The sequence below is a fragment of the Cladophialophora yegresii genome (assembly GCF_000585515.1).
Source record: "Cladophialophora yegresii CBS 114405 chromosome Unknown aczIN-supercont1.1, whole genome shotgun sequence".
In the NCBI taxonomy this organism is placed as follows: Eukaryota; Fungi; Ascomycota; class Eurotiomycetes; order Chaetothyriales; family Herpotrichiellaceae; genus Cladophialophora; species Cladophialophora yegresii.
Window position 1 is genome coordinate 1,358,795 of NW_006913045.1, and position 25,746 is coordinate 1,384,540.

At 55.2% G+C, this 25,746-nt stretch overlaps 7 protein-coding genes across 7 annotated transcripts; 2 read left to right on the plus strand and 5 right to left on the minus strand.

The window, feature by feature from the left end:
* Positions 1-3: 3 nt before the first annotated feature.
* Positions 4-913, minus strand: A1O7_00488 (uncharacterized protein; the record flags this gene model as incomplete). The annotated part of the gene is made up of 3 exons (XM_007754529.1): positions 4-459; positions 530-801; positions 874-913. 3 exons carry the CDS (start codon positions 911-913, stop codon positions 4-6), a joined length of 768 nt encoding a protein of 255 aa, XP_007752719.1.
* Positions 914-2,049: 1,136 nt separating this feature from the next.
* A1O7_00489 (uncharacterized protein) lies at positions 2,050-3,660 on the plus strand (the record flags this gene model as incomplete). Its single annotated transcript, XM_007754530.1, has 2 exons — positions 2,050-2,147; positions 2,196-3,660. The coding sequence occupies 2 exons, from the start codon at positions 2,050-2,052 to the stop codon at positions 3,658-3,660; spliced, it is 1,563 nt and encodes a 520-aa protein (XP_007752720.1).
* Positions 3,661-6,567: 2,907 nt separating this feature from the next.
* On the minus strand, positions 6,568-7,353 carry A1O7_00490 (uncharacterized protein; the record flags this gene model as incomplete). The annotated part of the gene is made up of 1 exon (XM_007754531.1): positions 6,568-7,353. The coding sequence occupies one exon, from the start codon at positions 7,351-7,353 to the stop codon at positions 6,568-6,570; it is 786 nt and encodes a 261-aa protein (XP_007752721.1).
* Positions 7,354-7,755: 402 nt separating this feature from the next.
* A1O7_00491 (mannosyl-oligosaccharide alpha-1,2-mannosidase) lies at positions 7,756-9,561 on the plus strand (the record flags this gene model as incomplete). Its single annotated transcript, XM_007754532.1, has 1 exon — positions 7,756-9,561. One exon carries the CDS (start codon positions 7,756-7,758, stop codon positions 9,559-9,561), a length of 1,806 nt encoding a protein of 601 aa, XP_007752722.1.
* Positions 9,562-10,665: 1,104 nt separating this feature from the next.
* Positions 10,666-12,597, minus strand: A1O7_00492 (uncharacterized protein; the record flags this gene model as incomplete). Its single annotated transcript, XM_007754533.1, has 1 exon — positions 10,666-12,597. One exon carries the CDS (start codon positions 12,595-12,597, stop codon positions 10,666-10,668), a length of 1,932 nt encoding a protein of 643 aa, XP_007752723.1.
* A 2,594-nt stretch (positions 12,598-15,191) lies between these two features.
* On the minus strand, positions 15,192-15,689 carry A1O7_00493 (uncharacterized protein; the record flags this gene model as incomplete). The annotated part of the gene is made up of 2 exons (XM_007754534.1): positions 15,192-15,338; positions 15,396-15,689. 2 exons carry the CDS (start codon positions 15,687-15,689, stop codon positions 15,192-15,194), a joined length of 441 nt encoding a protein of 146 aa, XP_007752724.1.
* A 5,823-nt stretch (positions 15,690-21,512) lies between these two features.
* On the minus strand, positions 21,513-22,718 carry A1O7_00494 (uncharacterized protein; the record flags this gene model as incomplete). The annotated part of the gene is made up of 1 exon (XM_007754535.1): positions 21,513-22,718. The coding sequence occupies one exon, from the start codon at positions 22,716-22,718 to the stop codon at positions 21,513-21,515; it is 1,206 nt and encodes a 401-aa protein (XP_007752725.1).
* Positions 22,719-25,746: the final 3,028 nt, after the last annotated feature.

The window sequence follows — 25,746 nt, forward strand, 5'->3', positions numbered from 1 at the left end:
CGTTTACACGCCTCCTGCACCCGGCGCGTCTTTATCGGCCTTCAGGCTGAGCAACAACTCCCTCATCTTCTTCTTGGAGCTCCCGTCGCCTCCTCCGACTTGACCCTTGCCGCTCAAATCCACCAGTTTGGCAATCCTCTCCCACGCGGTGCCCCCTGCAGTGGTATCCTCTCTCTTGGCCAAAAACTCTTCCGCCTCCTTCTGCGTCTGGGCCTTCTGCTTGTCGACTTTCCGATTGTAGGACTCGTAGAAGCTGTCGATGTCTTTCTGCGCCGTGGAGACGGTTTCTTCCTTTTTGCGTTGAGAGGCTTCGTCGCGGCGGGCAATGTCGGCGTCACGCTTCTCGCGCCATGCGCGGATGTGTTCGCTCTCTTCTTCGCCCGAGGGTGCCGTGTAATTCGTGTAGCCGGTGAACGGGGCCGGGGTGCTGTCGGTTATTGTGCCGCCGGGTCCGACGTTCTATGCGCAGCGTGTCCTGTTAGTGCTGTTCCAATGTCGTCTGGTCAGATTGCGCAAGTAGCAGACATACGTCGTTTCTTGTGTCAATGGCTGGGAAAGAGCTCTCAAAGTCGTTCAGATCGTCGCCGGCCGCCGCACCTCCTGAGGGCTGCGCCGGAGGAGATCCAGATGTGAAATCATCGTCCCCGCCTAATAGGTCGTCGTCGCCATCTTGTACTGTAGCTGCCGGTCTGCCGTTGTTGTTGGTGTTGAACAGCTCCGCGTCCTCTCCCAGTAGTGCTCGTTCGCGCTCGAGGAAGTCCCCTTGGCCACCGCTGGTGTCGGGTCTGACGTCTGTTTCGCCTGCACTTGCTGTCAGTCAGGTCACGGAGGATTCAAGCTATGCGCAGGGATAGAGCGGGAGTCCGTTCGTACCCGCGTCAATGTCCTCAATTGATGGGAATCGGTCTGCCATGCTGGATGGTGGATGGGAGACACGAGCAGAGGATTGAGGAATACGGGCGCAAAGAGTCGGTAGCAGGCGAGGGGAGGCAGTGGGAAAAGAATATCACTTGCGGAAGGTGAATGTAGGGTTAGATACGTCGTGAGCTACAACTTTTTGTGAAATGCTACGTTCTCCGTAGTCGTGTTTGCGATGAGAGTCGCAGTTGCAGGGGCATCTGGCTTGAACAAGAAATGTGGCCGGTCAGACGCGCTTGGCTCTACCGAACTGTGAAGCAGAGACGTGTCAGACAGTCACGATCTCGACTTCTTTACTGGGCTGGGCTATTCCCGCATTTATGAGGTGGACATTGATTGTTTGCTGACATCTTCATACATGTCTATGCCGGCTTCTTCATCACCATGTGACCGAAGAGATGATTGGCGATGCGAACGTGTCTTCTGGGAGGTTGCTTAATCGGCTGGGCCGAGATGGCGGCTCGATGAGCTGCAAGTAGATCGGGTTTGTATTGCACGCGAACTTGCGGTCCTTTATCAACAGCTGTCAGAACCAAATTCTCAAATCTTGTATACGTGTTTTAACCGTAAGACTAGGCGCACACCTCTCCAGCAGCTGGTGTGCAATATAGATAGGCGGGCTGCTGAAGGACTCTGCGTGGACTCCGTACTCCGTACTCCGTAACAGGTGGTCGCATTGGCTCATAAACTGCACGAACGGCGCTGTCGACGGCGGTTTCACGGCAGCCGGTACGGTGGACCATTGTGCTTGTAGGCGAGATAATCAGTCACGTGCCAGTGCCTTGGCGTGATGATCGACAATAACTTCAAGCTCATGTTCGTCTTCAGGCCCTCCTCGACAACCTTGTCAACAACCGAGTTCAATCATCAGGAACTGGTCACTCTCGAGGCAGGTAGTAGGGCGTCATCGGGAGAGCAATTTGTCACCGCGCGTTGCCTGAAATCAGAGCTTCATCTCTCGATCGCCTCATAGCTGTAGCGTAGATCATCTGCTGTGGACTTCACCCTGCTCTCGGAGAGACATTCTATCCTGAGCAAAGTGTCTCCCTCACGCCTCCAGCAAAGTCTACGGGTGGCGCAGAACGCTCTACGACAGCTGCCGCATGACCTTCCAGAACAGAGTCGTCCAACATGTCGTTCTCAGACGAGGCCCTCAAGGCCAAGCTATCGACCTTGAATGAGACCCAAGATTCCATCGTATCGGTCTCTCAATGGATCATGTTTCATAAGTATGTCGCTCCCATGCCCTCCGTCACAAAAGCTAACGACAGCTCCAGACGCCACGCCGACCGAATAGCTAACTACTGGCTCACCCGGCTCCGCGATGCTCCACCACCCAAACGCCTCAACTTCATCTATCTCGTCAACGACATTGTTCAAAATGCCCGGGCGCGCAAACGGTCCGAGTTTCCCGACGCCTTCTCCCCCCTGATGCCCGAGGCGATCCAGACGGCGTATCGATCCTCACCACCGGAGATCCAAACCAAGATTCGCCGCGTAGTCGAGGTCTGGCGGACGAGGAATGTCTTCGAGGTGCCCATTCTCGACGCCATTGACGCGCGCATGGACGAGATCGACAAGTCCAAGGGCGGCGGCGGGAAGAAGAAGACCCTCATGGGCCAAAGCCTGTTCGGGTCTGCGAGCAGCACGGGCGGCGGCGGCTTGCCCAAGGAACTGGAGAGCTTGGCGCCCTTGCAGATCGAAGTCACGAAGCAGACCATCGCCGCCCGACCCGCCATCGACGCCGCGCAGAACGAATACGTGAAGCTGAACGAGCCGGGCGCCGTGTTGCCTAGCCCACCTGTCCATGCCGCGCGGCTGTCCAGCTTGATCAAGTCGCTCGCCGCGGCCGAGAGCTCCGTCTCGGCCAGCATCAAGGCGCGGAAGGCGCTGATCGCGGACCTCGAACGCATTCTGGAGATCAACAAGTCGGCCCTGGTCAAGGACGACGAAACATACCTGACGCTCGATAGCCGCAAGGCGAGCACCGAGGCCAAGAAGCGGGAAGTCGAGGACGCCATCATCCGCGGCCTGACATCGGCAGAAGCTTCTTCCGCTGCGAGCACCACTGCCATCGGCGCGGATGCAGGTAACCACACATCGCCGCCCGGTCCTGGCACAGTCGCCGGCCTCGAGCCTGACACCGACAATTCCCCCCACACAGCCAGCACTGGCGCCTTTCTCTCCGAACGGCCTGAGATTGAGCAACTCACCGACGACGAAGGCGCTTACAACATTACCTCGACTGGCATGTTCGATCAAGACCCTTCGACTGTAGCTGCGGCACCCGCAGCACCGACGTCAGCGACTTCAACAACCCCTCCGCCTGTAGCGCGCAACCCGGCCCTCGCCGCCGCTTTGGCCGAGTTTTCTGCCTCCTCCGGCGGTGCGGGCCTCCCCCTCGGCCTGGACGCAGATTACTCCGCCTTCCTGCCTAGCGCGGGCCATACACACACGCAGACCCGCCCTCGGACGACAAGCACCAACGGGCTGCCAGGCGCCAAGAGACGCAAGACCTCACACGGCGCCGAAGACGAACAAGTCCCGGATTTGGGCGAGATGGGCATTGAAGGCCTCGGACTGCCGGGTCTAGGTAGTCAGCAGGAACAGTCCCTCGGATTTCCGGGCTTAGGTGGCCAAGGTGCTCAGCAGCAGGAACAGGGCCAGCGGCAGGGAAGGGACGTACTGGCCACTCTGGACGACGACGTGGACGAGCTGATCAGGCAGGAGGGCGGGATGTAGAGTGTTCACCTCGTGCCCTTGGTTGGGAGAGGCCAGGATGGAGGGCCTGCTAATATGCTGGCGGGTGCAGGCGAAGGTGTGGAGGTGCGGGACTTTGCAGAGGCAAAAGCAATTCACAATGGCGAAGACGTCGAGGACGTAGATTGTGAATAAGAGGTGGATGATGGATGATGGGTGACAGGTAATGAAAGCTGGGTGAAGGGCGGGAATGGTGCTTCGCGCGCGGAAGGAGCACAAGACTCGGATTGGTTTGGTAATGCTATTGGGATCCCTTAGGGCAGGGCGCCAGCATGCACGTCAAAGCGAACTCGTTGTGGCAGACAGAAATTCGACTGCGACAGATGCTATGCCATGCCATCAGATATGTAAGACAGTTGAGTCTCTTCAAGCGTGGTAGCCAGCGAGGGCAAGGGGCCTGCTCTACTGTATCTCACGGCTGAAACGTACATGTACTGGCATGTTGCATCTGTCCTACAGTGTAGGCTTAGCTACAGTACCTCGATGGCCTTGTGTTCGACGATGCTTGAGATGAATCCGTGACTTGCTGTGGACATATAGCTACAGAACAGAGCCACCAAGAGCGACTGCGAAGACGCTTCCTCTCTTCCCGTCGGTCTCCTGCCTCAGGGGCCACCTCCCGTAAGCAGCCCTTCTACCCCACGTCAACTGACAGTCGTACTTTTACGTCTCATTTGCTAACCTGGTTTCGTTGATTCCTACTTTGCCAAGCTGTGGGAGCCGGACACCCGACGTACCATCGCGCAGTCGTGAGGAAAGCGAGGATAGGGGCCGGTGCGGTGGAAGATGGATACTGTATTGTTCTGGGTCACTCGGTATCCTACTGTTTCCCCCGGGGGGACTGTTGTCGCGGGATCAGCCTCACACCTCGCGCCTCCCACGTGATGTCGGTCGTCCTCTCCACTTGGCCCTCGCTGCCACACTGTTCCTGTCGAGACGATCGATGGCCTGGACATTCCTCCCTCTCCCTGGTTTGGAGCGGGGTGGCTCTCCTGCGGTTGTGCTTTGTTTGCGGCCTCTCCCTCTCGAGCTAGGTAGGGGTTGCTACTGTGCTCCCATGGACGCTGGTCGTGGACTAGTGCCGCAATACGGATTCTCTCCGAAGGTAAGGCGGCCACTGGGGTGACTGGCCGCGGTTGCATAGCGCATGGTGGAGGGTGCTGGCAGACCGCGGCGAGCTGGGTCACCTGGGCGTACAAGGCTCGAAACCGGTGTAGCAGGTCTAGCAGTTCTCGGTGCTCATCGTCCCTAAGCTTCTGCTGATCGTTTAGGAGCTGGGTCTGATTGCTTAGGAGCTTGAGCTGGTCTTCGATGCCGCTGTGCTTCGTGCTCCGGAGGGACTGACGTCGCGCGAGTCGGTCGTGTCTCAGCCGCAGTAAGCGTGTGTGTATTTTCCGGAAAAGGAGGTGTTCGTTAGTGTCATTCCACTGGACCCGAATGAAGAATGGCTTGATCATGGTCATCACGGTCTGGACATCCTTAGGGGAAATGTATTGCTTCCCGACAGGCCCCATGTGTAATTTGGTTCTCTTAAGCTCCTCGTCGAGACGGTGCGCGAGCTCGGATGGCCACCGACTCCCCTTGGCCTATCTCAGTCTCAATGATCAGTCTTGAGTGTTGTCTCGGATCAATATTAATAGTAGTCACCAGGTTTCCCGAAAGATAGGGCGGTCGCTTGACCCCCAAGTCAACCGTTGAATAACACAGCTTACCTAACCGGAGGAGTCCTCTCTTGTTCAAACTGCCACAGAGGGGCGCCATACCTGAAGCCATTGATCACTTAACAGTCCACCTTCTGGCGAGTCTCCGCGCACGTCGACCTCCTCGATATCGCTCTTCGGTTCGCTTGGTGTTTCCCTCGTATCCATAGCAGGGCCATAAATTAATATCTTGATCCTCCGGACGATAAGGTTAAGACCCTTAATGCGCCCAACCACCATATGTAGTGAGAGGACGTTAGTAGACCAAGTGCAAGGAAAGGACTTTCGTCCATGGGTGGGAATCTGGGGGTGAATTAGATTGGTGGACAGGACAAGGAAGTTGAAATGAGTGGCACCTCAAAAGGGGTCAGTACTGTGGTAACGCCAGAAAAGAAGACGGGTGCAACCAATGGCGCTTGAGCGAGTGACTCCTTGCCCGCTAAACAAATGGTTAGTTCGAGACTAGAGACATCTTGGGGCTCGGACGAGGGTGGCCGAAAAGATTCTCGACCAGGCATCTCATTGAGACCTTCCTCGCTTGGCGCTCTAGCCTTTGCAATCACGCTAACCTTACTCCCTCGAGATGATCATCATGGTTCTGGGTCTATGTGTTGGGGAGTATAGCTCTAACTGATGCCTTGTCTGGCGCCAGCTGACGGTCTACCTCGTATGGTGGTTGACAATGGCGACTGACTCGGAGGGTCCTCTCGAGTGATCTGTCTGACTCCTGGTAGTGTGCGCATCCATCAATCCACGACAGACTTCTTCAGCCGCATGAACATCCGATTTCCCCCTAGATGCTACTCCGTACTTCGCGCAGACGCGGGTCGAAGCTGTCGGATTCTCCATGTGCCTCAATGCTGGACCTCATACGAGGTACTCGAGGCAGGCGCTAAATAGAAGGTGCAAACAGCTGGAAGGGCTCTGGATGGGCGGGTTTTTGCAGCCGAACAGTTGCCCGGTGCAATCGACTCAACGACTCTGAGCGGAAAATAGCCCGGCGAAGGCTGCTGACCTCCGACTCTTGGCCTTTACAAGCGTTGCCATATCGTGAGACAGGTAACAGTGGGGAGGTGAAACACGCTCCGCGGCGCTCAGACGAGGTGGTACGGTGATGATTTCAGTTGGCCTTGAAGATTTTACCAGCGTGGTACAGGTCGAATGCGAATTCGTATGGTATCTTCCGTTCTTAGCCTCTCGAGCCTCGAAGGAAGTCCAGGTATAAGCTTGCTACTTCAAAATTGGCCGTAGGCGAAGCAGCTCCTTTGTCCATCTCACGAACCTTCGTGCGACGAATCAGAAATCGGTTGGAATCTGAGCTGGTGATAGAGGGTACGCCGCTTCCGTTGGTGACCGAGTCGAGGAAACCACGTAGGAGGGCCTCGTCCTCCTTGTCTACGTCAAGGCCATCTTTTTGCACATCACCCGAACCCTTGCTCCGCATGTTGCCGTCGTCCTCGATGTGCGATACCTCGACCAGCATGCCTCTGAGATTGGACCCCGCCTGGTTTGCACGAGGAGGGGTCTTCAGGTCCCCAATCCGGATTATCCACTCTGCATCTAGAAAAGACAGAGCTGTTCCATTTTCAATTACCAGCGACTGTCGATGTGTCCATAGTGGCTGGAACTTGGTCCCTATCAGTTGGGTGAACGAGTCGGCCGATGTGGACGGGATCGTAATCAGGGTGGGTGACGGCGCCACCGCAGGTTGCTCTTTCGACTGCGATGCAGGAGATGTAGTGGCCACGTATGTCGTCGCCGGAGTGTGTGAGATGGTCAAGATACTTGTCGACTTGCGAAGAGAGGCATTCGAGCTGGGAAGCAAGGAGGATGTGTCGATGAAGAGCCGATGGTCAAGAGAAAATGTGGGCAGAGGCTGGGCGGGGAACGATCGAGAGATGTGCGAGATGAGAGCACCGGACGGAGAAGACTGGCCCGGACCGACTGTAACGATGAACAGGCCTGTCAATGGCATTTCGCAAGCATGGGTGGCAGTAAATGGAGCAGTTGGTGCAGTCTGTGCCCATACGCTGTCGCCGCAGCATTAAACAATGAGGTCATTTGAGATGAAGAAACTGCGCTTGCGAGGTTAGTGAAGGAGGAGGGCCTAAGTAAAGAGCCTAAGGATAAGCTTAAATCTAACCCAGTCAAGTCCAATGCAGCCACGAGCATGTCGGGCCGCCCCCTAAGCAGGGACCCCGTCCAAAAATAATAACCTAGGCACGGAGTAAATAGGTACTCGATCCTCCCCTGACCACCAATTCAGGGCTGATCCTCCGTGTCGTGTGACGGCGAGACCAAGCATCATCTGGCCCAGTTCCAGTACCGGTCCAAGGATGAAGATCATCGACTACAAGCCATTGACAACGCCAGTATCATGATACTGATCCGACGCCTCTGGCTGGTGCCAGCCTTTCTGCTAGCATGTCTCGTCTACTACCTCTTCCTTTCCCCCAGCGATACGACTCCAGTCCCCCTCTTCACGGTCAATCCGAACCGCAACCTGCACTGGACCAAGCGACCTGAAAGACATCCCATCGTGGGCTATCGTGACTTACCCATCGGCCCTCTCGAGCAGATTCCCAATATCCAGTTCGACTTTGCGGCGCACCCGGAGTCAGCAGATGCAGCGAAGACGCGCGAGACCCGACAAGCCGCCGTCAAAGAAGCTTTCCTCCATTCGTGGAATGGATACAAGAAATATGCCTGGGGTCAAGATGAGGTCGCACCTGTGAGCGGTGCCTTTCGATCCAGTTTCGGCGGCTGGGGCGCTACACTGGTCGACACGATGGACACATTATGGATGATGGGCTTGAAGGACGAGTTCGACCTGTGCGTGGACCAAGTCAAGCGCATCGACTTCACCACCAATGACCAGGAGACACTGAACGTCTTTGAGACCACGATCCGCTACCTGGGCGGCCTGCTGGCCGCTTACGACCTCTCGGGCGGAAAGGATAGGGCCCTCCTGGACAAGGCCCGTGACCTGGGCGAGATGCTATACTCGGCCTTTGACACGCCGCACCGCATGCCCCAGGCTCGATGGCAGTGGAAGAAGACCGCTGTGGGGGCCGAGATCGAACCCAGCACAAACACTCTTCTCGCCGAGCTCGGCAGTTTGACCGTGGAGTTCACCCGCTTGAGTCAACTGACAGGGGATCTGCGCTACTTTGACGCCGTGCAGCGCATAGCCGAGGAGATGGAATATTGCCAGAACGCGACCAAACTCCCAGGCTTGTGGCCGACCATCGTAAACGCCAGGGAGATTTCCTTCGACTACAACCACTTCACCATGGGCGGCATGGCGGACTCGACGTACGAATACCTCCCCAAACAGTACTTGATGCTCGGCGGCCGCGATCGCAAGTACAAACACATGTACGAGGAAGCCATCGACACGGCGAAACGACATCTCTTCTTCAGGCCGCTCGTGCCCGCGAACGAGGATCTCCTCTTCAGCGGCAACGCGGCGCTCACGTCATTGCAATCGATTCCCATCGCAAACATCGAACCGCAAGGCCAACACCTCGCCTGCTTCGTCGCCGGCATGGTCGGCATCGGCGCCAGAATCTTCTCCCGGCCCCACGACCTCGACGTCGCCCGCCGCCTAGTCGACGGCTGCGTGTGGGCCTACGACGCCATGCCCTCGGGCCTCATGCCCGAAACATTCCACCTAATCGCCTGCCAAGTGGGCACCGACGCGCCGTCCCCGCCCGAGAAATGCGTCTGGAGCGATGACAAATGGTACGAAGGCATCGCCAAGAAACACGCCGTGACGCAGGACACGGACCGCCTCACGCCGTTAGAAAGAGGCAAAAAGTTCGCCGAGCAAAAACGCCTGTTTCCCGGGTTCACGGACCACGGGGACAACCGGTATATCCTGCGCCCGGAGGCCATTGAGAGTGTGTTTATCATGTACCGCATCACGGGCGACCCGCACTACCAGGACGTCGCGTGGAAGATGTTCCAGGCCATCGATGCCGCGACGCGTACGCCGATCGCCCATGCCGCGGTCCATGACGTCCGGGTCCCGACGCCCCAGAAGAGCGATCGCATGGAGAGCTTCTGGCTGGCCGAAACGCTCAAGTACTTCTACCTGATCTTTAGCGAGCCCGAGCTGTGCAGCCTGGACGAGTGGGTGTTGAACACCGAGGCCCACCCCTTGAAGAGGCCGAGCCGATGATAAGATCATATCTCACGCCAGGCTGGCGCCTGATACATCGGTGCGGCTCTTCGCTGCTCGTAGTGAGTATTCGACTACGATGCATCGCAACATTTGCGCACCGCCTACGTGGACGGTCGTTGGGAACCTGGTGAGCGAGCAGTCTGGACTGTTGTACAGTCTTGACGTCCAGCGCGGGACATGGAGGACTGAAAACAGTTGCGGACCAACACCTCGTCAGAACGGCGTCCTTCGATCTAAGCAAGCAAGCAAGCAACATATACACGCGAGTAAAGGCAGTCTTTCATCCCGAACTGCAAAACTCGACGAGACGATTCGATTGGAATATCTAGCCTCTTGCACCTTTGCACTTGCACTTGCATTTGCCCACGCACTTGCTTGGACATACACCTGCTGGATTGTCCGGCTATGCAGCTCCACCCTCAGTGCCACGAGTACAGTATTCCTCTATGACTACTATATCCATACAGTAACCGCCATATGAGGCAGTTGCAAAAGCATGGGCCGCTAGGTGGTTGATACCAGGTTATCGTGGACTGGCGCGCGGGTGGAAGGAGGAGGAGGAGTAAGCACCAGACCCATCAACTTCAGCATCCGGCATAATCTGAGCAGAGGAGCTGAGACGTCGTGTGGACCGGGATGCCTGTCGGTCTCCGTCGAGGCGCATGAAAACTGTACTGTATGTTAATTCCCCTCGGGCATACGAGCCGGGGATTAGCTGAGCGAGAGCGAGGCCGAGCCGAGCAGGCAACGCTGTTTCAGCAGACCCGTAGAGAAGTAAAACGAATAGCATGCAGCTGTCTACTACACTTTTATCTTCACCATCATCTCTTTCATTTTCTCAATTCTCCATTTCTCAATATATACACATTTGGCTTTGGTGCAATGAAATACCTATCGACATGGAAGCCCGGCCTTCGCGTCCCGTCCGCTAAATCACCAAATATCCAAACGCGCCACTCCGGTTTTCGTGCATAGATTGCTTGCACAATATTCCTTTGACACAAACACCATTGTCGCCTTTCGGGGGCATTTGCTGGTTTTCTTATCCCGACCGAGTATCGCCATGCGCCGTTAATCAAAACACCGCCCTTGTCAGAACCCTCACCACGTCTCTGCGATATACTGACCCGAATTCTTCTTCTCCTCCCAAAAACTCTTCGCTTCATCGTGGTTCAACTTCCCCTTCGCCATGGCCACGTCGACTAAGGCGGCTTCCACGCCCTCGCCCATGCCCTTGGAACTTCCGCAGACAAAGACTCTCCCGTCCACGGCATTGACGATGAACCAGACCAAGTCCGCTTGGGCGCGGACCTCTTCTTGCACGTATCGTCCCTCGCCGCGACGAGATTGAACAACCTTTTTGACCTTGTCTTCGTGCACCCCCCAGTCACCAGAATACAGCTCATCGAGAAGACTGTCGCGGACGCCCTGAAGGACCCAGACCTTGTTCGCACAATTTGCCGACTTGAGCCGGCGGTGAACAAAGCCCCGGAAAGGAGCAACACCCACTCCAGCGCCGATGAGAAGCATGGGTCCGTCGCTGACAAATTCCCTAGCGAGTGGATTCGCCATCAAGCCCCGGAACATTGGGACTCTGAGGTCGAGCTCGCGAGGGTCCTTGCCCTCCTTCTCTGCCTGCATTACCTGTTGGGCCAATCTCTCAAGAAATCCGGAACCCACGCCAGTTCGCTTTCCGGTGGCGTAGTCATCGGCTTCGTGCACAGTCACGGCAATCTCGATGAGTCGGCGACGGTTTGCGCCATCCCGTTGGCAGGAGATAGTCGGATCCTGCGAGAGCGAATAGAATCGAGGCATCAGAGTGTTGAGAACGGAAAGGAGGTGGTCGAGAGGTGGTCTGCAGGACGGAAACGCATTGAGAATTTGGGGAATGGTAATGTACGGGCCAGTTCGGAGATCACAGAAGGCAGCTTGCCCTTGTGCCGAAGACAAGTACATCAAGATCATCTTCTCGCTGGGGTCCTCGGCATGCTCGGCCAAAAGCCGGAAGAGCTGCTTGGTGGGTGGGTAACTCTGTATGTCGGAACACCAGGTAAGTAACTCTCTTCTCGTGGTGACCAATTCCCTGGCGGCTTCGTCACCCCAGATCGTGGGCCATCTTCCGGTTGCGGTCTTCAGCAATATCGGCTTGTCCCGAACAAATCTTGGAACGCCCAATAGGTCAAACACCTGATCCACTATCACAGGTGAGTTGGGAGCACAAACGCCGATGGCACCTCCAACCACGAAATCGACGTCACCGCCTTCCTCAGGGTAGTCAGTAACGTCAATGTCGAAGTGGTACGTTCTCTTCTCTGCGCCGGGCCTTGTCAATTCACGCGCGTGGAACAGGGGAGCGGAGAACACTTGGTAGGGCGGATGCGGTGTGACAAAACTGGGGGGATGTTTGAGCACCTCAGGTTTGTGCTGCCTTTGCGGTTCAGCATATGTTCTCGAGGGGTTGTTTGCCAGATTTTCGAAGGAGGCTGTCTTCGGGGGCAGGTCGATCACGCCGGTGAGCTCGCTGTCCAGGCTCAGGTGTCCCAAGTTGATCTTCAGGCTCTGATACGCCGGGCTGTCAGGCACTTTCAGGGGTATCGACCCTTCGCGAGGCTGTTTCGACTTCAACTCCTGAAGCATACAGCAACCTCCGCCACAGCACGCTTTCTGGATCATGGCAGTCGCCGCGCCTCTCTCACCCAGAAACCGTCGTGCATCTTCTGAGTCCTGCGAGACGAGCAAGGTGGATGCCCTCCTTTTCTTGCCTTGCGGACCCTGTGGCAGTTTGTCCTGCAACTCGTCTAGCGAGTCATCCGATAAGCCGTCCGTCACAGGCGTGGTGGGTTCAGTGTCGAGGGTTGAGGCCGTGTCGGAGTAGGAGCTGGAGAGGCCATGGTTGGACGGTATGGATTGAGAGAACTGAGAGGCCGATATGGAGAGCTTTCTCGTGTCGGAGGGTTCTTCAGGAATAGGATCGCTGGGGTGTGAATGGGCAGTCAGAGGCAACGGCTGCCCCGTGGCGACGGTGGCTGACATCCTCGTGCGTGTGGTAACAGTGTGGAGGGCACCTGAATACATCACCAGGTTAATCAGGGCAGTTCAGCACATGGGCAAACATGTCTGGGGAATATTTAAGAACGCGGCAGGAGGGACAGAACAGATGGGCATGTATTTGGCAGCATTAGGCATTGCTGAGTATATTGCGGAGGGGACTTGTGGTGGGATTGTGTGGGTTGGGGTTGCTACTCACGGTGATTCCAGATTCTGACGTAAGGTGCGGAATGGGGCCTCGCTGCGGCAAAGCACAAGGCCAGAGCAGACCCGACACACACGCGTCCAGGCACCTTGACTCGAGGGTCTCAGCAGTAGTTACGCGTCGACAAGTTGCAGAGGTGGACGAGCATTGATAAGGGCCACAAGTGAGCTGTGTAAAGGAGAGAGCTCGACGGGCAAGTGGGTGATGATGTGAAGTGAAAGACAGTGGGTGGATGAATGGGGAGATGATCAGATTGATAAAAAAGTCGGATTGATTAACGCAGGAGGCACCAAAGGCATCGGCCAAGTCGGCGGCTCCACTGGCGACTCTTGGTGGGCGGTTTCGGCTCTGGCACCCGCTTCTGCTCAGCTCTCTCTTGCTGTGCAGTCACTCCACCCTCACTTTACGTTGAGCGCTGCGATACTCGGCTTCTAGATCTCATTGATAATACTCACACTGGCATTAGACCACGCTACTGTGCGTTGTACATTGTGAAGACCGACAAGGACATCGCCGCACCCAGGAGCAGAGTTTCTCACCGCAGCGCTGCATGAAATGCTCCGCACTCGGCTTCTGGTGATGGGCATTTGTTTTCTCCAAATGGGCATACTAGTCAGAGTCGATCCATCCCCGTGCTTCGTACTGCTGGGACTCCTGCGACTTCGGCATACCCACCATTGGCAAGTCCACCCCGCTATGGCTTGGGAAAAGCTACCTCGTATTCACATGGGGATAAGATAAGATCAATTTCGGGGGGAATGCAGTCCTGCCTCGTACGACATGTGGGCGTTCTTCCCTCATGTCCGTTCCGGTGTCCGCCGAGCTGGTCATTCCAGCTCGGGGCATTTGGCTGACTGCTAGATTCCCGCATGTGAGAAGGCGGCCAAGGACTCACGCTCCGGGGTTTCAACTTCGCCTACTGTTGGCCCGCGTGTACACAGTAGTGCGTTAGCCGCTTCCCTTGAGACACGTTGCACCTTCATCGCCATGGCGAATGTTCGAATTGCCGTTCAGTCCGGATTCTGGCACCATCAGGCACTAGAATGGCGTTTCCTGGCTCGCCGCTGCAGCCCAGAGGTCAAGAGGCGAGCACGTCCAGTCTAGGGGCGCCATGTGCCCAGCACCCCCCACTATTGGGAGGATGCCGCCTGATTATCTGAGAAAATCTAATCTTATCCCCCTTGATTTCTGATCAGATAATTCGCGCAAATTCATACGTCGTCCTTGGCAGCTGAGTCCTTCAGTCCTGTCACAGGACGTCGAGCTTTGGACGTCAGCCCCGCCCGGGCCTGCTGTTGCGGTGTCGGAGCTGGCTCGAGTACATATGGCGCGGTCGTTGACCAAACATTAAAAGGCATTCAGAAGTGGGTGAGAGGCTGCTTGACCTCTAGTCACCAGCGACAAGGCCAATGCCGGCTCAGCGGCTTGTCTGATTGTAATGCCGATATTCCCCCGGGCGTTCGTATGTTGGGACGTTCCACCACTCACCTTGGAGCTCTGGCCCGTGGAGGCACGAGGATTTGATGAGCACTCTAGTGCGTACCCTGAGGACAATGTGTATTTGTTTCGACTCGGCAATATGATCAACAGCGCTTGCTCAGCACGTGGGTTTAACTCATGATGGCCAATTGCAGCACTTGAAGTCGCGGGCTTTCTGAAGCCGCAATGTATCGTTCCGTGCCGGCAACGTCGTGGACCGTTCTCAGGTTATTAGCTAGACGGATGTTAAAAGGGAACGCGGGAGAAACCAGGACATGCGCTCATCCGATTCGAAACACAAGGGGGGGGGTCTGGAAGCGCACCTAGGGCGAAGTACAGCCCACGACAGACACTGGCGGACAGGTTTGCAGATTTAAATGCGAGTGCGCGTATTCCGTGACTGAACAGAACCTATGACTTTTCACTTTCATTCTCGTACACAAGAGTACAGCCATCTGACGTAGTACCTCTCTCGCGGAACAATGCTGCTCAAGTATTCAAGGTCCTCAAGAACATGATGAGCGCCAACCTTGAAAGCGAATGAATGCTATAGACACTCCATAACAATGAACACGCACACAGCCTGATGCCCGTCTGGTGATCTGCCATTAATACCGCCTGCCGTGCCGTTGCCCAGATGTTCGTCATGTCATTCCTCCTTCGATAGTGTCCCTTCGCTCAATGATGCCGCCGTGTATGTTATGCCCGAATGTGCCAAGACCACCGATAAGAGCAAGAGACATGCAAAAGGTGTCCGAAATGTAACATAGTCTCCTAATGCACACGTTTTGAAACCGGGTATCATTCCTGCAAACCCAGAGTCCATGCCAGTCCACATTTCCAAGCCCCGCTCTCGAAACTCCCAGCCCGCCTTGAATCATACAATCTCAGCTACTCAGTCGAAAGACTTGTGCGAGCGTCGTCCTTGTTCCGAATCGTACTCGGCGGCTGAAGCCTGTGCCGCCCTGCGGCTGTTTTCCTGAGCTTGGTGCCGCCATGTCGGAAGATGACGTCTTCTCGCGTTGATGAACCAGTTACTGATCTGAGAGAAAGGGTCATATTAGCTTGCGGCTTTCCCAAAACAGTAAAGGGGAAATACCTGAGCAAGGGTTAGCTGTGTGTCATGGACGAACTGTTGTTTCTCATCCTCGGTAGGGTAAGGATGATCCAAATGTGCCAGAAACCAATTCTTTAGGTAGTCGGTAATATGTTTGGGTAGATTACCCCTCCTTCTCCGGTTTGGACCGCCGCAGCCGTCCCCGTTCGACACTGTCGGAGAGACTGCATGGTGAGAACCCGTGGGAGATGGGATGTAGTCGACCCCGTAAGGTGACGAATATGCAAGGCTCTTTGGGTAGTCGAACAGTGCCGACGGGTACCTTTGATAATCCATCGTGGGCGGTTGTGGCCGGTTCATTTGCTGGTAGCTCTGCCCATATCGGTGCGTAGGTTCATAGTATGAATGGGTTTCTGTTTTGATGGAGTAAGGTGACTCTGTTTTCATGGGATAGCTACGATGGTCCGTGTAGGCTCCAGCCGAGCCTCCGTAGGCATACGGGCTTGCTATAGGAAAAGACTGATTGTAGGTCAAATCGTGGATAGATGGTAGACTCGGTTCTGGTTTTGGTGCGGAGAATTGGGTCTGTACGGTACAGGGTGCCCGCTGCTGGCTGCTGTAGGGACTGACAAGCTCAGTATAGTGCGACGGCGAGGTCCATGATGAGTTTTGTCGGTGATGACGGTGGGCCCCGTACGCCGAGTCAGCACTTTGCGCAGACATGCTGTCAAAGTTGTCGAAGCTGCTTCCGGTTTGCAACCGTTCTGGCGAGGGAGGCTCGATCTTCAACGGTCCGGATGCCGTGTGAAAAGTTCTCCTTGTCATAGTATTTCCTTGGGCGTTCGGCGTAGATGCCCCTGTGACCGCTGGTTCGATGCTACTGTGAGCTCCGGTTCCAAGAAGCTTATTGATGTCAGCGGGTTCTGAACAGGAGGCAAGCTAGCGTACCTCTCGAAAAGGCGGCAACTGCTGCTGCTGCTGCGGTTGATGTGGTTGTTGCGCAAGATAGAGCTTTGAATCGTCTACAGGGGCACTTGAGCGTTGTGGTCGGCCTGCTTCGAAGTCAGAAGGACAGACATAAGAACTGTATGGATCCATGGAAGCAACAGGAAAGGGAGAGGAAAGAATCAAGACAAGAGCGAATCTCATGGTGAAGGAGAATAAGTGGCAGTTGATATGTCCGACCAGGATCTCCTGCTGTACATCCACGGGCTCATGTGCTACCAGAAGTACTGCCAGAGGAGGACAACAAGGAGGCAGAGGTAGCGCAATACCGAAATGCCACCTCTGCACCGTTCAGGCGACCTGTGTCAGATCTATCCATGGCAGCGTTGACACGGCCTTCTGAGCAGCCCAGATGGAATTGTCGTCTAGCTGCACCACGTAGGGAAATGACCTTGAGGCAGTTGGTGGAGGTAGGGTCTTGCTTACCAGACCACGAAGTTCGAGTGTCGGTCAAAATTCCACTGCTGCGGTGCCGTGTCTTTAGAGGAAGAGGCAGAGTCTTGGATCTTGACGCGGGTTCCACCTGAAGCCGTTGACTCAATGAACGACAAACGGTCACAAGAAGAAAAGATGAAGGGCAGTCAGAGGGATAACAGATGGAGTCTCCTCAAAATATAGCAACAGTTCTGTCCGCCCGAGGACTTTGGGTTCTCTGCAGCAAGTGAACGGGGGTGGCGTGGCATGGTAGTGGAGTTGTGAGAGCAGCTGCTGTAAAGGGCATCGGGACCCTAGTGAGTTGATCAGGAGCACGAACCTTGATTTAGGGTTCCTGCTGCAGCAGGGGGTACCGCAGCTCAAAGCGAACCGGGATCAAGCGAGCTCAACCTGTGCCGTGGATCTCGCGAATGCAGGCCCTGGCATTTTGTCGATCTGGCAGGTGGGAGAGCTTTCCGGGACCCGATTGAGATGCGGGAGAACTCAGTTCGGATTGTCCGCATATCACAATGGGGTACAAGTACGAATCAAATTTCCGCGGCCGCCGCGAGGTAGAGCACGTAATATGATATATGGCGGTGTTCTCGGGACAGCCCGCCCACAAGATCGACGACCATGGCTCGATGGCTTTCGACCCAGTGCAAGAAAATTGACGCAGGCTTTTTCGGGGAACAAGAGGAACCAGGAATGGGCCCCCATCACCAAGGGTAACGCACCTGAGGCGAAAGTGATGCTGGAGGTGGCGCAAGTAAGGGTGGTGTGGAAGGAGAAAGGACCGTTCCGCAGGTAACAGGACTCGTGTGATTGTTTGTGCTGGGACAAGATGGACAATGTAAAAGCGTGACTGGCTGGGTGGACGGTATACCAAAGTCTGAAGTTGCAACAAGAAAGCGGCTATTGGCTGATGGGCCGGATCGGTAAGGGGGGGGATCTGAAGACAAGGTTGAGGGTGAGTGGAGCGACCCATGGGAGACACGCCCAGGCGAATCAGGTTCTCCAGCTGGTATTGAACTCAAAAGGGTGGCCTTGAGAGCAGAGTAGATGCACAGCTAATGACCTTGCATGGTGGGCTGTTTCAGTTGTCGACGCAAGCCGACTTTTCCTGGCGCAATAGCAATGCAGTCGGTAGAGCCACCGAGGACGTTCCGAGAGCGTGTTGGTATTGCTGGGCGTCGTGATCTATTCCTGAAAAGAGATCACGGTCCCTCGTCCCCGCCACTTCAATACTCGTTTCCCATGTACACAGTAGCTCGAGCGTTCAGCAGTAGACGTCCATATGTCATGTCGCCGGTCTGGGTCGGAACACGCTACCCGCCCGCAATAACCACGATCACGTCAGGCAGCCGACTCAGGAACGAGTTCCTAGACGTTGTTGCCATATGCCACAGACGACGCATGGCCATTGTCACCAAGCGGGAGAAGGGAGAGATGACATGTTCCAAGTCAGGAAGGCGGGGAAACCAAGCGAAGTGAATGTCTCGCTAATGCAGACCAGGATCCGGGGGGGGTGGCAGCTGAAAGCTTCCTCGAGGACATTGCAGCACTGTCGAGGATCAAATCAATGCAAGGTGGTGGCCGAGGTGCATTAACTTCACCTCGATTGTGTGAAGTTGTAAAGGTTAGATGTTGAGCAAGGATGTTCCGAACAAGAACTTCGGCCGGCTGCATACGTAATTGATTCGGTCTGTGCATCGATCCGAAGCCGCTGGTTGCCGCCGTAGGCTACCACTGCGGATGGCGCTTGCCTAGCCAGCCCTAGCCTAGGGCCCATCTTAGGCTCTCGCCTCTCGCCAGCCTCTAACAATAGGTGCGGCGACGCCTAACCAGTCACTGCTAAGTCACGGTCTTTCCCGCCGGCAATTCGGTCCCGGGGGATCTTGAATCGCGGGATGCGCTGCACCAGATCCAATCGCCTACTGCTCGGTGACTACGGTAAAGGTGCCTCAAACTTTGTGTGAGTTTGAATTCACCGCCCAGGACGGAGACAACCATGCGGCCCTGGTGCTCCCTTGCTTCGGCCTTTCCACCACGGGGCACATCTATTGCCTCTAGGTAAATTCTAATATCTCCGTGGCGTATATACCCTTGGCTGACCCCGGCACGGTATCGAGAGCATCCGTGCTCTGGCCTCGTCCCAAGCTCGGATGCATGCAGTCGAATGTACACCATGAGATCGTTCCCTTCGCCCTTCCGAGAGTCCTGCGGCCTGATGCGCTCCTTCCTTCTCCCCTGGTCGATCGCCCCCCTTCGCGCATCTCCCATGATCGACCCTTCCTCCTCGCTTGCGCTGACGGGCCGCATGCAGCTCCCAGTCGCCTGTCGCCTCCCGTAATCGACCGCATCGCTGGGTCTCCTCTCTCGCACTTCAGACTGCTCATCCTGCCAGCCTTGAGGAACAGCAGTTTTCCCGACCACGGGTGTCACAGTTCTGTGCCACCGGTACAACTCTGATCGTTCAACGAGCTGTCCCTCATGGACAGGCTTCACTCCGCCCCAAGATTTGGGTCAAACGTGGTCGTACTTGATCAATGCCGTGCAACTTCCAGGAACCCCCTTCACGTTCGGCTCAGGCACACTGGCGATTCGCTCAGGTGCTCCATGGTGAAGTCACCAATGTTCAGCCGCCTGGGTTCAGGGATGTCGTATGCTTGTTTCAAGCCAAAATATGACAGGTCGACCGATCGTAATGCGTCCTTGACCGCCACCTTCATCTCCGCCAGCTATGCAAGACATCCATCGTGCCTGCGATCAGCAGAGCACATCTCGATGCAGCGAGGCTCATTATTGCTGGACTCCTATCCGCACAAATCACCACGGACGATGTAGACTCCACTCCCATGTACGGTACATGCACAGATGGCACTCACCAATACCCTGATCTACCTCATCCACGCAATTGGGAACGCCGCCTCAGATCATCCGGGTCTCCAGAGTTCACGTTTCTGGGGTGAGCCGCAGCAGGCACATCTTTCGTCTCTTTCGGACGTCTCTGCTGATATCACGATCAAGATTGACCGCATCATCCACGACGAACGCTAATCTTGCAATCATTGCCATGCACCCTGTCGAAGCAGATGTCGAACACGTGGCACCGATAACAGATGATCTGATCGCGCGGTACAGATATAAACTGCTAGCTCCCTGCAGAGTCATCTACAACTGCTTCCTCGTCCTAGAACGGCCAACGAAGATGCTGTGAAAACCGCCGTGTTCAATTCCTGACAAGAATGGGGGAATCTGGCGCGACGCAATTCGGCGGACCCTTCATTTCTGGGAAAGGGACTGCCGACAATTTTGTGCTAACACCAAAACGTCCTACCGCTTGCACTCTAATTACAGGAGTGAGGCATAATTGGAGCTTGCCTCACAGCCTTCGGGGCTCGACTCCGCATTACAACTCCTCTTCCATTCCCTCTTCCCCCTTCACCGACAGTTGAACACCCAGACCTTGTCACAAGGATAAACCTGTGTACCAGATCTCTCTCTGCAGCGAAGCAATGTTGAATACGCCGATTGAGGAAAGAAATCCCGATGCACCTCTCTCAGCGTGGCCACCCATGTCCTGCGGAAGTGTAGGCTTGCAACTCATCCAGTATAGAGCGCGAAAGTGAGGCTTAACTCTTGGCGATCTGCGTGACATGCAGCGAACGTGTCATTTTCGGCTCCACCGATAGCCTAAGCTGCTGTGCGACCGCGACGGCGCCATGGTCCATGAACCAAGATTCCAGAGGCTACACAAGACCAAACCCCACTCGCAGCAAGGAGTACGAGTACGGACGACTTCGCAGGTCGGCCAGCTCGTCCTCAGGTCCGAGAATGTCGAACCTGAGATCGACAGCGACTGTCCCTGCTCGACGACCTCCTCAAAGCAAAGTCCTTCCTGCGAGTCGAACACCATATTCATTGTCACGCGCAGCGGGAGTCGCTGGATTCGCAATCCCTCCATGTCGCTCACTGAAGGCCGTCAAACGGTGGACTGACTGACTCCTTCCACAACGCCAACGACAACCGAGCTCGTGCAGAGACAACGCCTTTGATTGACAGACAAGTTCGAGCTGAAGACGCGCGAGTCCCTCCACTGACACATGTTTGATAGGATTCCGTTCCTTGTTCTCGGATTTCAGGAGAATTTCTGTCCCTCCTTGAAAGTCGAGCCTGAGGCAGGACTGGTGCGTGAGCCTCGTCGCCTCCGCGTGTGCTTCTCGCATCTCCTCAGGTCTGTGGTTGCCCTTGCCTCCATGCCTGCGCAGCCGTCTGGCCGTCTAAATCCACGCGTCCCAATGCGATGGGTCGAGCTATTAGTTTAGCACTAGCTCGCCATTCGAGCCTAAGATCTTTTCAATCGTCAGTCAGCCAACAAGTCACTCAGTCACTCAGTCACGTTCTTGACCGCGAGCGGAGTGAACATCTCAGGCCACTACTCCGGTTCCCCAATCGCGACGAGATCTTCCTTTGGCGCTGTTGCTGTTAGAATTCGCATGCACACGAGCATAGGCGTGAGTCTCCTCTCCTCTCCCGATCCTGTGTACGGACGGCGCAAGCGACAGAATGTAGGTTCCCTTTCATTTCATGCATATATGCATATACGTAACGTAGCTATTACAGCTATTCGTGCCTACCTACGGTAGTCACCGAACTCGCATCTCATCGCATTACGCGTCGTCTCACAGTCTTTCATGCTATAATCTCTAAACCCATTCGGCCACCTCAGTTCATGGCCTAAGACACCACGCCACGAGGGTCATAACACCTGATCGACAGTCCGCTTGACATCCTAGCCCTGTTTCGGTGATTGATGTTCTCTCTGAGCCCCTGCTGATGCATTGGCGTGGCTGCCGCGTCTGCATTGCGGCCTTTGAATCTTGCGTTGGTCCTTTCGCGGGGCAACCAGAACGGTCGTTCCGGCGGTAGAGATCGGAGGAACTTGGTTTTGGCCGTTATCGCGCGGTCGAGTTCTTCGTCGGCTGTGAGGAGTGAGGCAATGTTCGAGTCCGAAAACGGGTCCGAGTGTGAGGGTGCAGACACAGCAGACGTGACAGAAGAAGAAGAAGAAGAAGAAGAAGAAGAAGAAGAAGAAGAAAAAGGAGACCAGTCGACTTTCGATCCGGTCGTGTTGGTTGAGCTGTTCGTCTCGCTTTCTCTTTTCGACGGCATTTCTGATTTATCTCCACGCAAGGAAGAAAGGATTGCTTGTTCGTCTTGCTTGTGCGGTGGACTCCTTGCCTCGACCTGCTCTGCCGGTGCAGGAACAGCAGAAGCAGAAGAAAACGGAGACCAGGCAACTTTGGGTCCGGTCGTGATGGTCGGGCTGTTCATCTCGCAGTCTACTTTCGATGGCATTTCTTCTTGATCCCTACGCAACAAGGCAAGCATTGCTTGTTCATCTTGATCGTGGGGTTGGCTCCTTGCCTCGACCTGCTCTGTCCTTGATCGCCGGAAGGCTTCGCTCCAGAGCAATTGCCTGGCGACTTCTTCGCCCTCTACCTCGCTGACTCGATGGAGGATCCATTTCAGGAGCGTGGCTGCCGTGCCTTGCTCGCCGTAGCGTGTCACGCCCGCATGCCATAGCGCTCTTGTGATTGTGGGTTGTATTGGCACGCCGTGTTGGCAGAGGAAGAGGTAGCACCAGTAGACTCTGCGGAACGCGGATCGCGGGGTAGCCACCGGGCTAGTCGCGAAGGATACTGCGAGATCATGTAATAGCTCGATTATCTGTTCTCTGGTGGGAGGCCAGGATGTGGTGGTGAAACGTTCTGATTGAGACGTCGTCCTCTCAGCACCGGTCGAAGCGCCCAGGTCCATCGGTTCCTCGTTTCTCATGCCCGCCGTGTCGTATAGTGATGGAACGGAGGACTGTGGCACTTGAAAAAGTCTCTCTACCATCGCGTTGCTCTCCAGAAGCTGGCATACAATACCAAATGACATGGTGCTTTTGTGGATCATTCTCCTCACCAAGATTTGGAATGCCTGGAACCCATGCATCGCATTGTCCAGAACCTCCGATAGGGCTTCGCTATGGCCGAAGTGCGCGTTCTGCATACGTCTGTTAACAGTGCTCGTGGTGATGCCCTGTCTACATGTTGAACCGACGGTGGGTAAGCCTTGTGATTGCCGGCCAAAGAAGGCATCTTTGTCGAAGACAGAAAGTCGGGTCAGGTGTCGCAAAAGGAGGTCCCGGCCGGGCAGAGCTAGATTGCGGAGCTCGACAACTGCAAGACGGGACGGAACCACTCGAGGACTTGATATCGAGGTGATGAGCTCTTCAAAGAAGCTGAGAAACAAGAGTTGATCTGATAAATCAGTTGAAGTTCTGATATCGTGACAGAGAGCCATGGCAGTCCATGCAAATGCTAACCAGCGCTGATCTGCCGATAGAGTGCTCTGGACAGATTGAAGGGAGCCCCATGTGCTTTTGCTCACCAACCCATGGTGATTTCGTGACCCCAAAGCAGCCAAGGTGCTGCACCAGTGCTGCCACATAGCCCTGTACAGCATTGTCTCTGTTGCTGTCGAGAATTTGAGCAAAGTTTCAGTGGTATGCACCAACAGCAGCTGCAGAGTCTCCGGAGTAGCCCGAATAAGCCTGTCTGCAAGTGCCTGCCCATTTCTCTCGCCGAAAGCTCGTGGACCACCCTGAAATTGGAGCTGCTTATGGATGAGTCGCCCAATGAAATGAACATCACTCTTGGAACCCCAGGGTAACAGACGCCACGCCATTTGCTCGCACCAGTCAAGGTGAGCATAGGCCGCAAACCTTGAAAAGAGTTCGGAAAGCGTTGAGGCTCCCATATCCGTAAGTTGTAGGACCGCTGAGCGGTCCAAGGACTCTAAAATGCCGCATATAAGGTCCAGTCTGGCTATCAGGTTGGCTCTCGAGGGAACATCAGTCAGTCGTAGTGAAGTCGTGTATTGCACCTTCTTGATTATTTTCGTTGTATCAACAAGGCTGATGAGCCCGAGTTCAGTGGCGGAGCAGATCGATCGAGAAAGGATAGACCAAGAGGTGCGGTCCCAAGGACGACGCAGTACGGCACGTACAAAGGGTGAAACGAAGGATGAACCCGGAGGATGAAATGCCGGGTCGCTGATGTATGCGGCAATTGTGCGCACATCAAGGTCCAGCGAGTCCTTTTTCAGGACATGGCTCAGTATTGCGGACCCAACATGGGCATCCACAGGGATGCTGAACCCTTCGTTCACGAGCCACATTTTGATCTCAGAAAGTGTTTGACAATGGGACAGCCCTTCGGCTTGCTGGGGGGATATTGTTCGCGGGTTGGACTCCGATGATTCGACTTCGAGCTGGGCGGGCTTCGGCTCGGGGCGCTGCGTCAAGGCAGGGAGTGGGAAGAGCCATGATGGCAGGAGTCGAGACGATGTAGCTACCAGCGTGTCAGTGAGGCATCTCCAGAGTAGATCTGGAATCATACCTGATGCAGCTCCAGCGTCCTTAGGCTCTCCCCACCAAGCCAGCTTGTTGGCAGAGCTCGCGAGTACGACACATGGGTCGATTGAGATGCCTCCGGAACTGGCATAGGCCAGACTGGTATTCTTCCTCTTAGCAGCACGTCTCTGTGCCTCCAATGGGCCTGGCACGCTGCTGCCATAGCGCTTGTGGCGCCAGAAACGATTGAACGTGTCCGTTAGCAGCGCATCCGAGATCCATACAAATTTTGGACGTTGGAGAGAGGTGCAGCTGGCTGCATTAAGGGGTCTAGTCATAACATTGGGGCGACCAGAAAATAAATGGTGCGCGCGACATGAGGGCCGTGCTGGACTCAGCAAGACAACGTTATCTTAATACTGGACAAAGCGTCGAGCGAGAGCCAGCGACGTGGAGAAGCAGCTTGCATTCCGGAAACTGAAACTCCGCCGTATTTACTAGGGAGGACTGTAGACACCTCCACGCCTATGAAATTACAGATTTCTTGTTGCCAGTCAATAATTAAACGCGATCCTTTTGTTCGCAAAGCCTCTTCTGTTATGGCCTAATTCGCCCTCTCAACGAGTTGAACGCCCTAAATTTCCGCGATTGACATCCCTTTATCCTGTTCCAAACACCGCGGCCTGCTGGGTATCTCTCTATGATGCTGTCGTCTTGTTGTTCGGCCTCGTGGACTATCCTCGTAAGTATTCGTGCTGTCGTCGTGGCTTCGTATTCCGTGCTCGTGAAGTTCGTGCTAGGTATTAGTATGCATGTTCCTGTCGTTAATTAGTATTACAAAATATAAACAATACTTCACCCAGCCCGCCACTCTCCACCTCTCTATCTTGACGTGAGGACTACCTCCCGTCCTCGGATTCTAAATACTGTTGTAGCTGCTGTTGTAGATGATTCAATGATTATCGTCTCGCTTGATGAAGTGGTGGCCGAGTTAGCTAGCTGCGTTACTGTCACAAAGGCAGTCCCAACTGCAGTCGCCGCAGATTCAGTCGATGTTGTGTCGCTTGATGAATTGGTGACCGAGTTAGCCAGCTGTGTTGTTGATGGCGAGGTAGTCCCAACTGCAGCCGCCGTGGACTCAGTCGATGTTGTTTCGCTTGATGAGTTGGTGGCCGAGTTAGCCAGCTGTGTTACCGTCACAAACGCAGTCTGAGCTGCTGCCGCCACGGACTCAGCTGATGCTGTTTGGCTTGACGCAGTGGTTACTGAGTTGGCCAGCTCAGTTGCTGTCGTCGAGGAATCAGTCGATGTTGTTTCTGTGGACGAAGCCGCGGCCGTGTTTGCTAGATCCGTTGCTGTCGTCGAAGACCCAGTCAATGTTGTTCCCGCAGTTGAGGCGGCAGCCGTATTAGCTAGCTCCGTTGCTGTCGATGAGGGTTCGCTTGACGTTGTTCCAGTCGACGAAGCGGCGGCCGTATTAGCAAGCTCCGTTGCTGTCGTAGAGGACTCAGTTGATGCTGTCTCAGTCGACGAAGCGGCGGCCGTATTAGCTAGCTCCGTTGCTGTCGT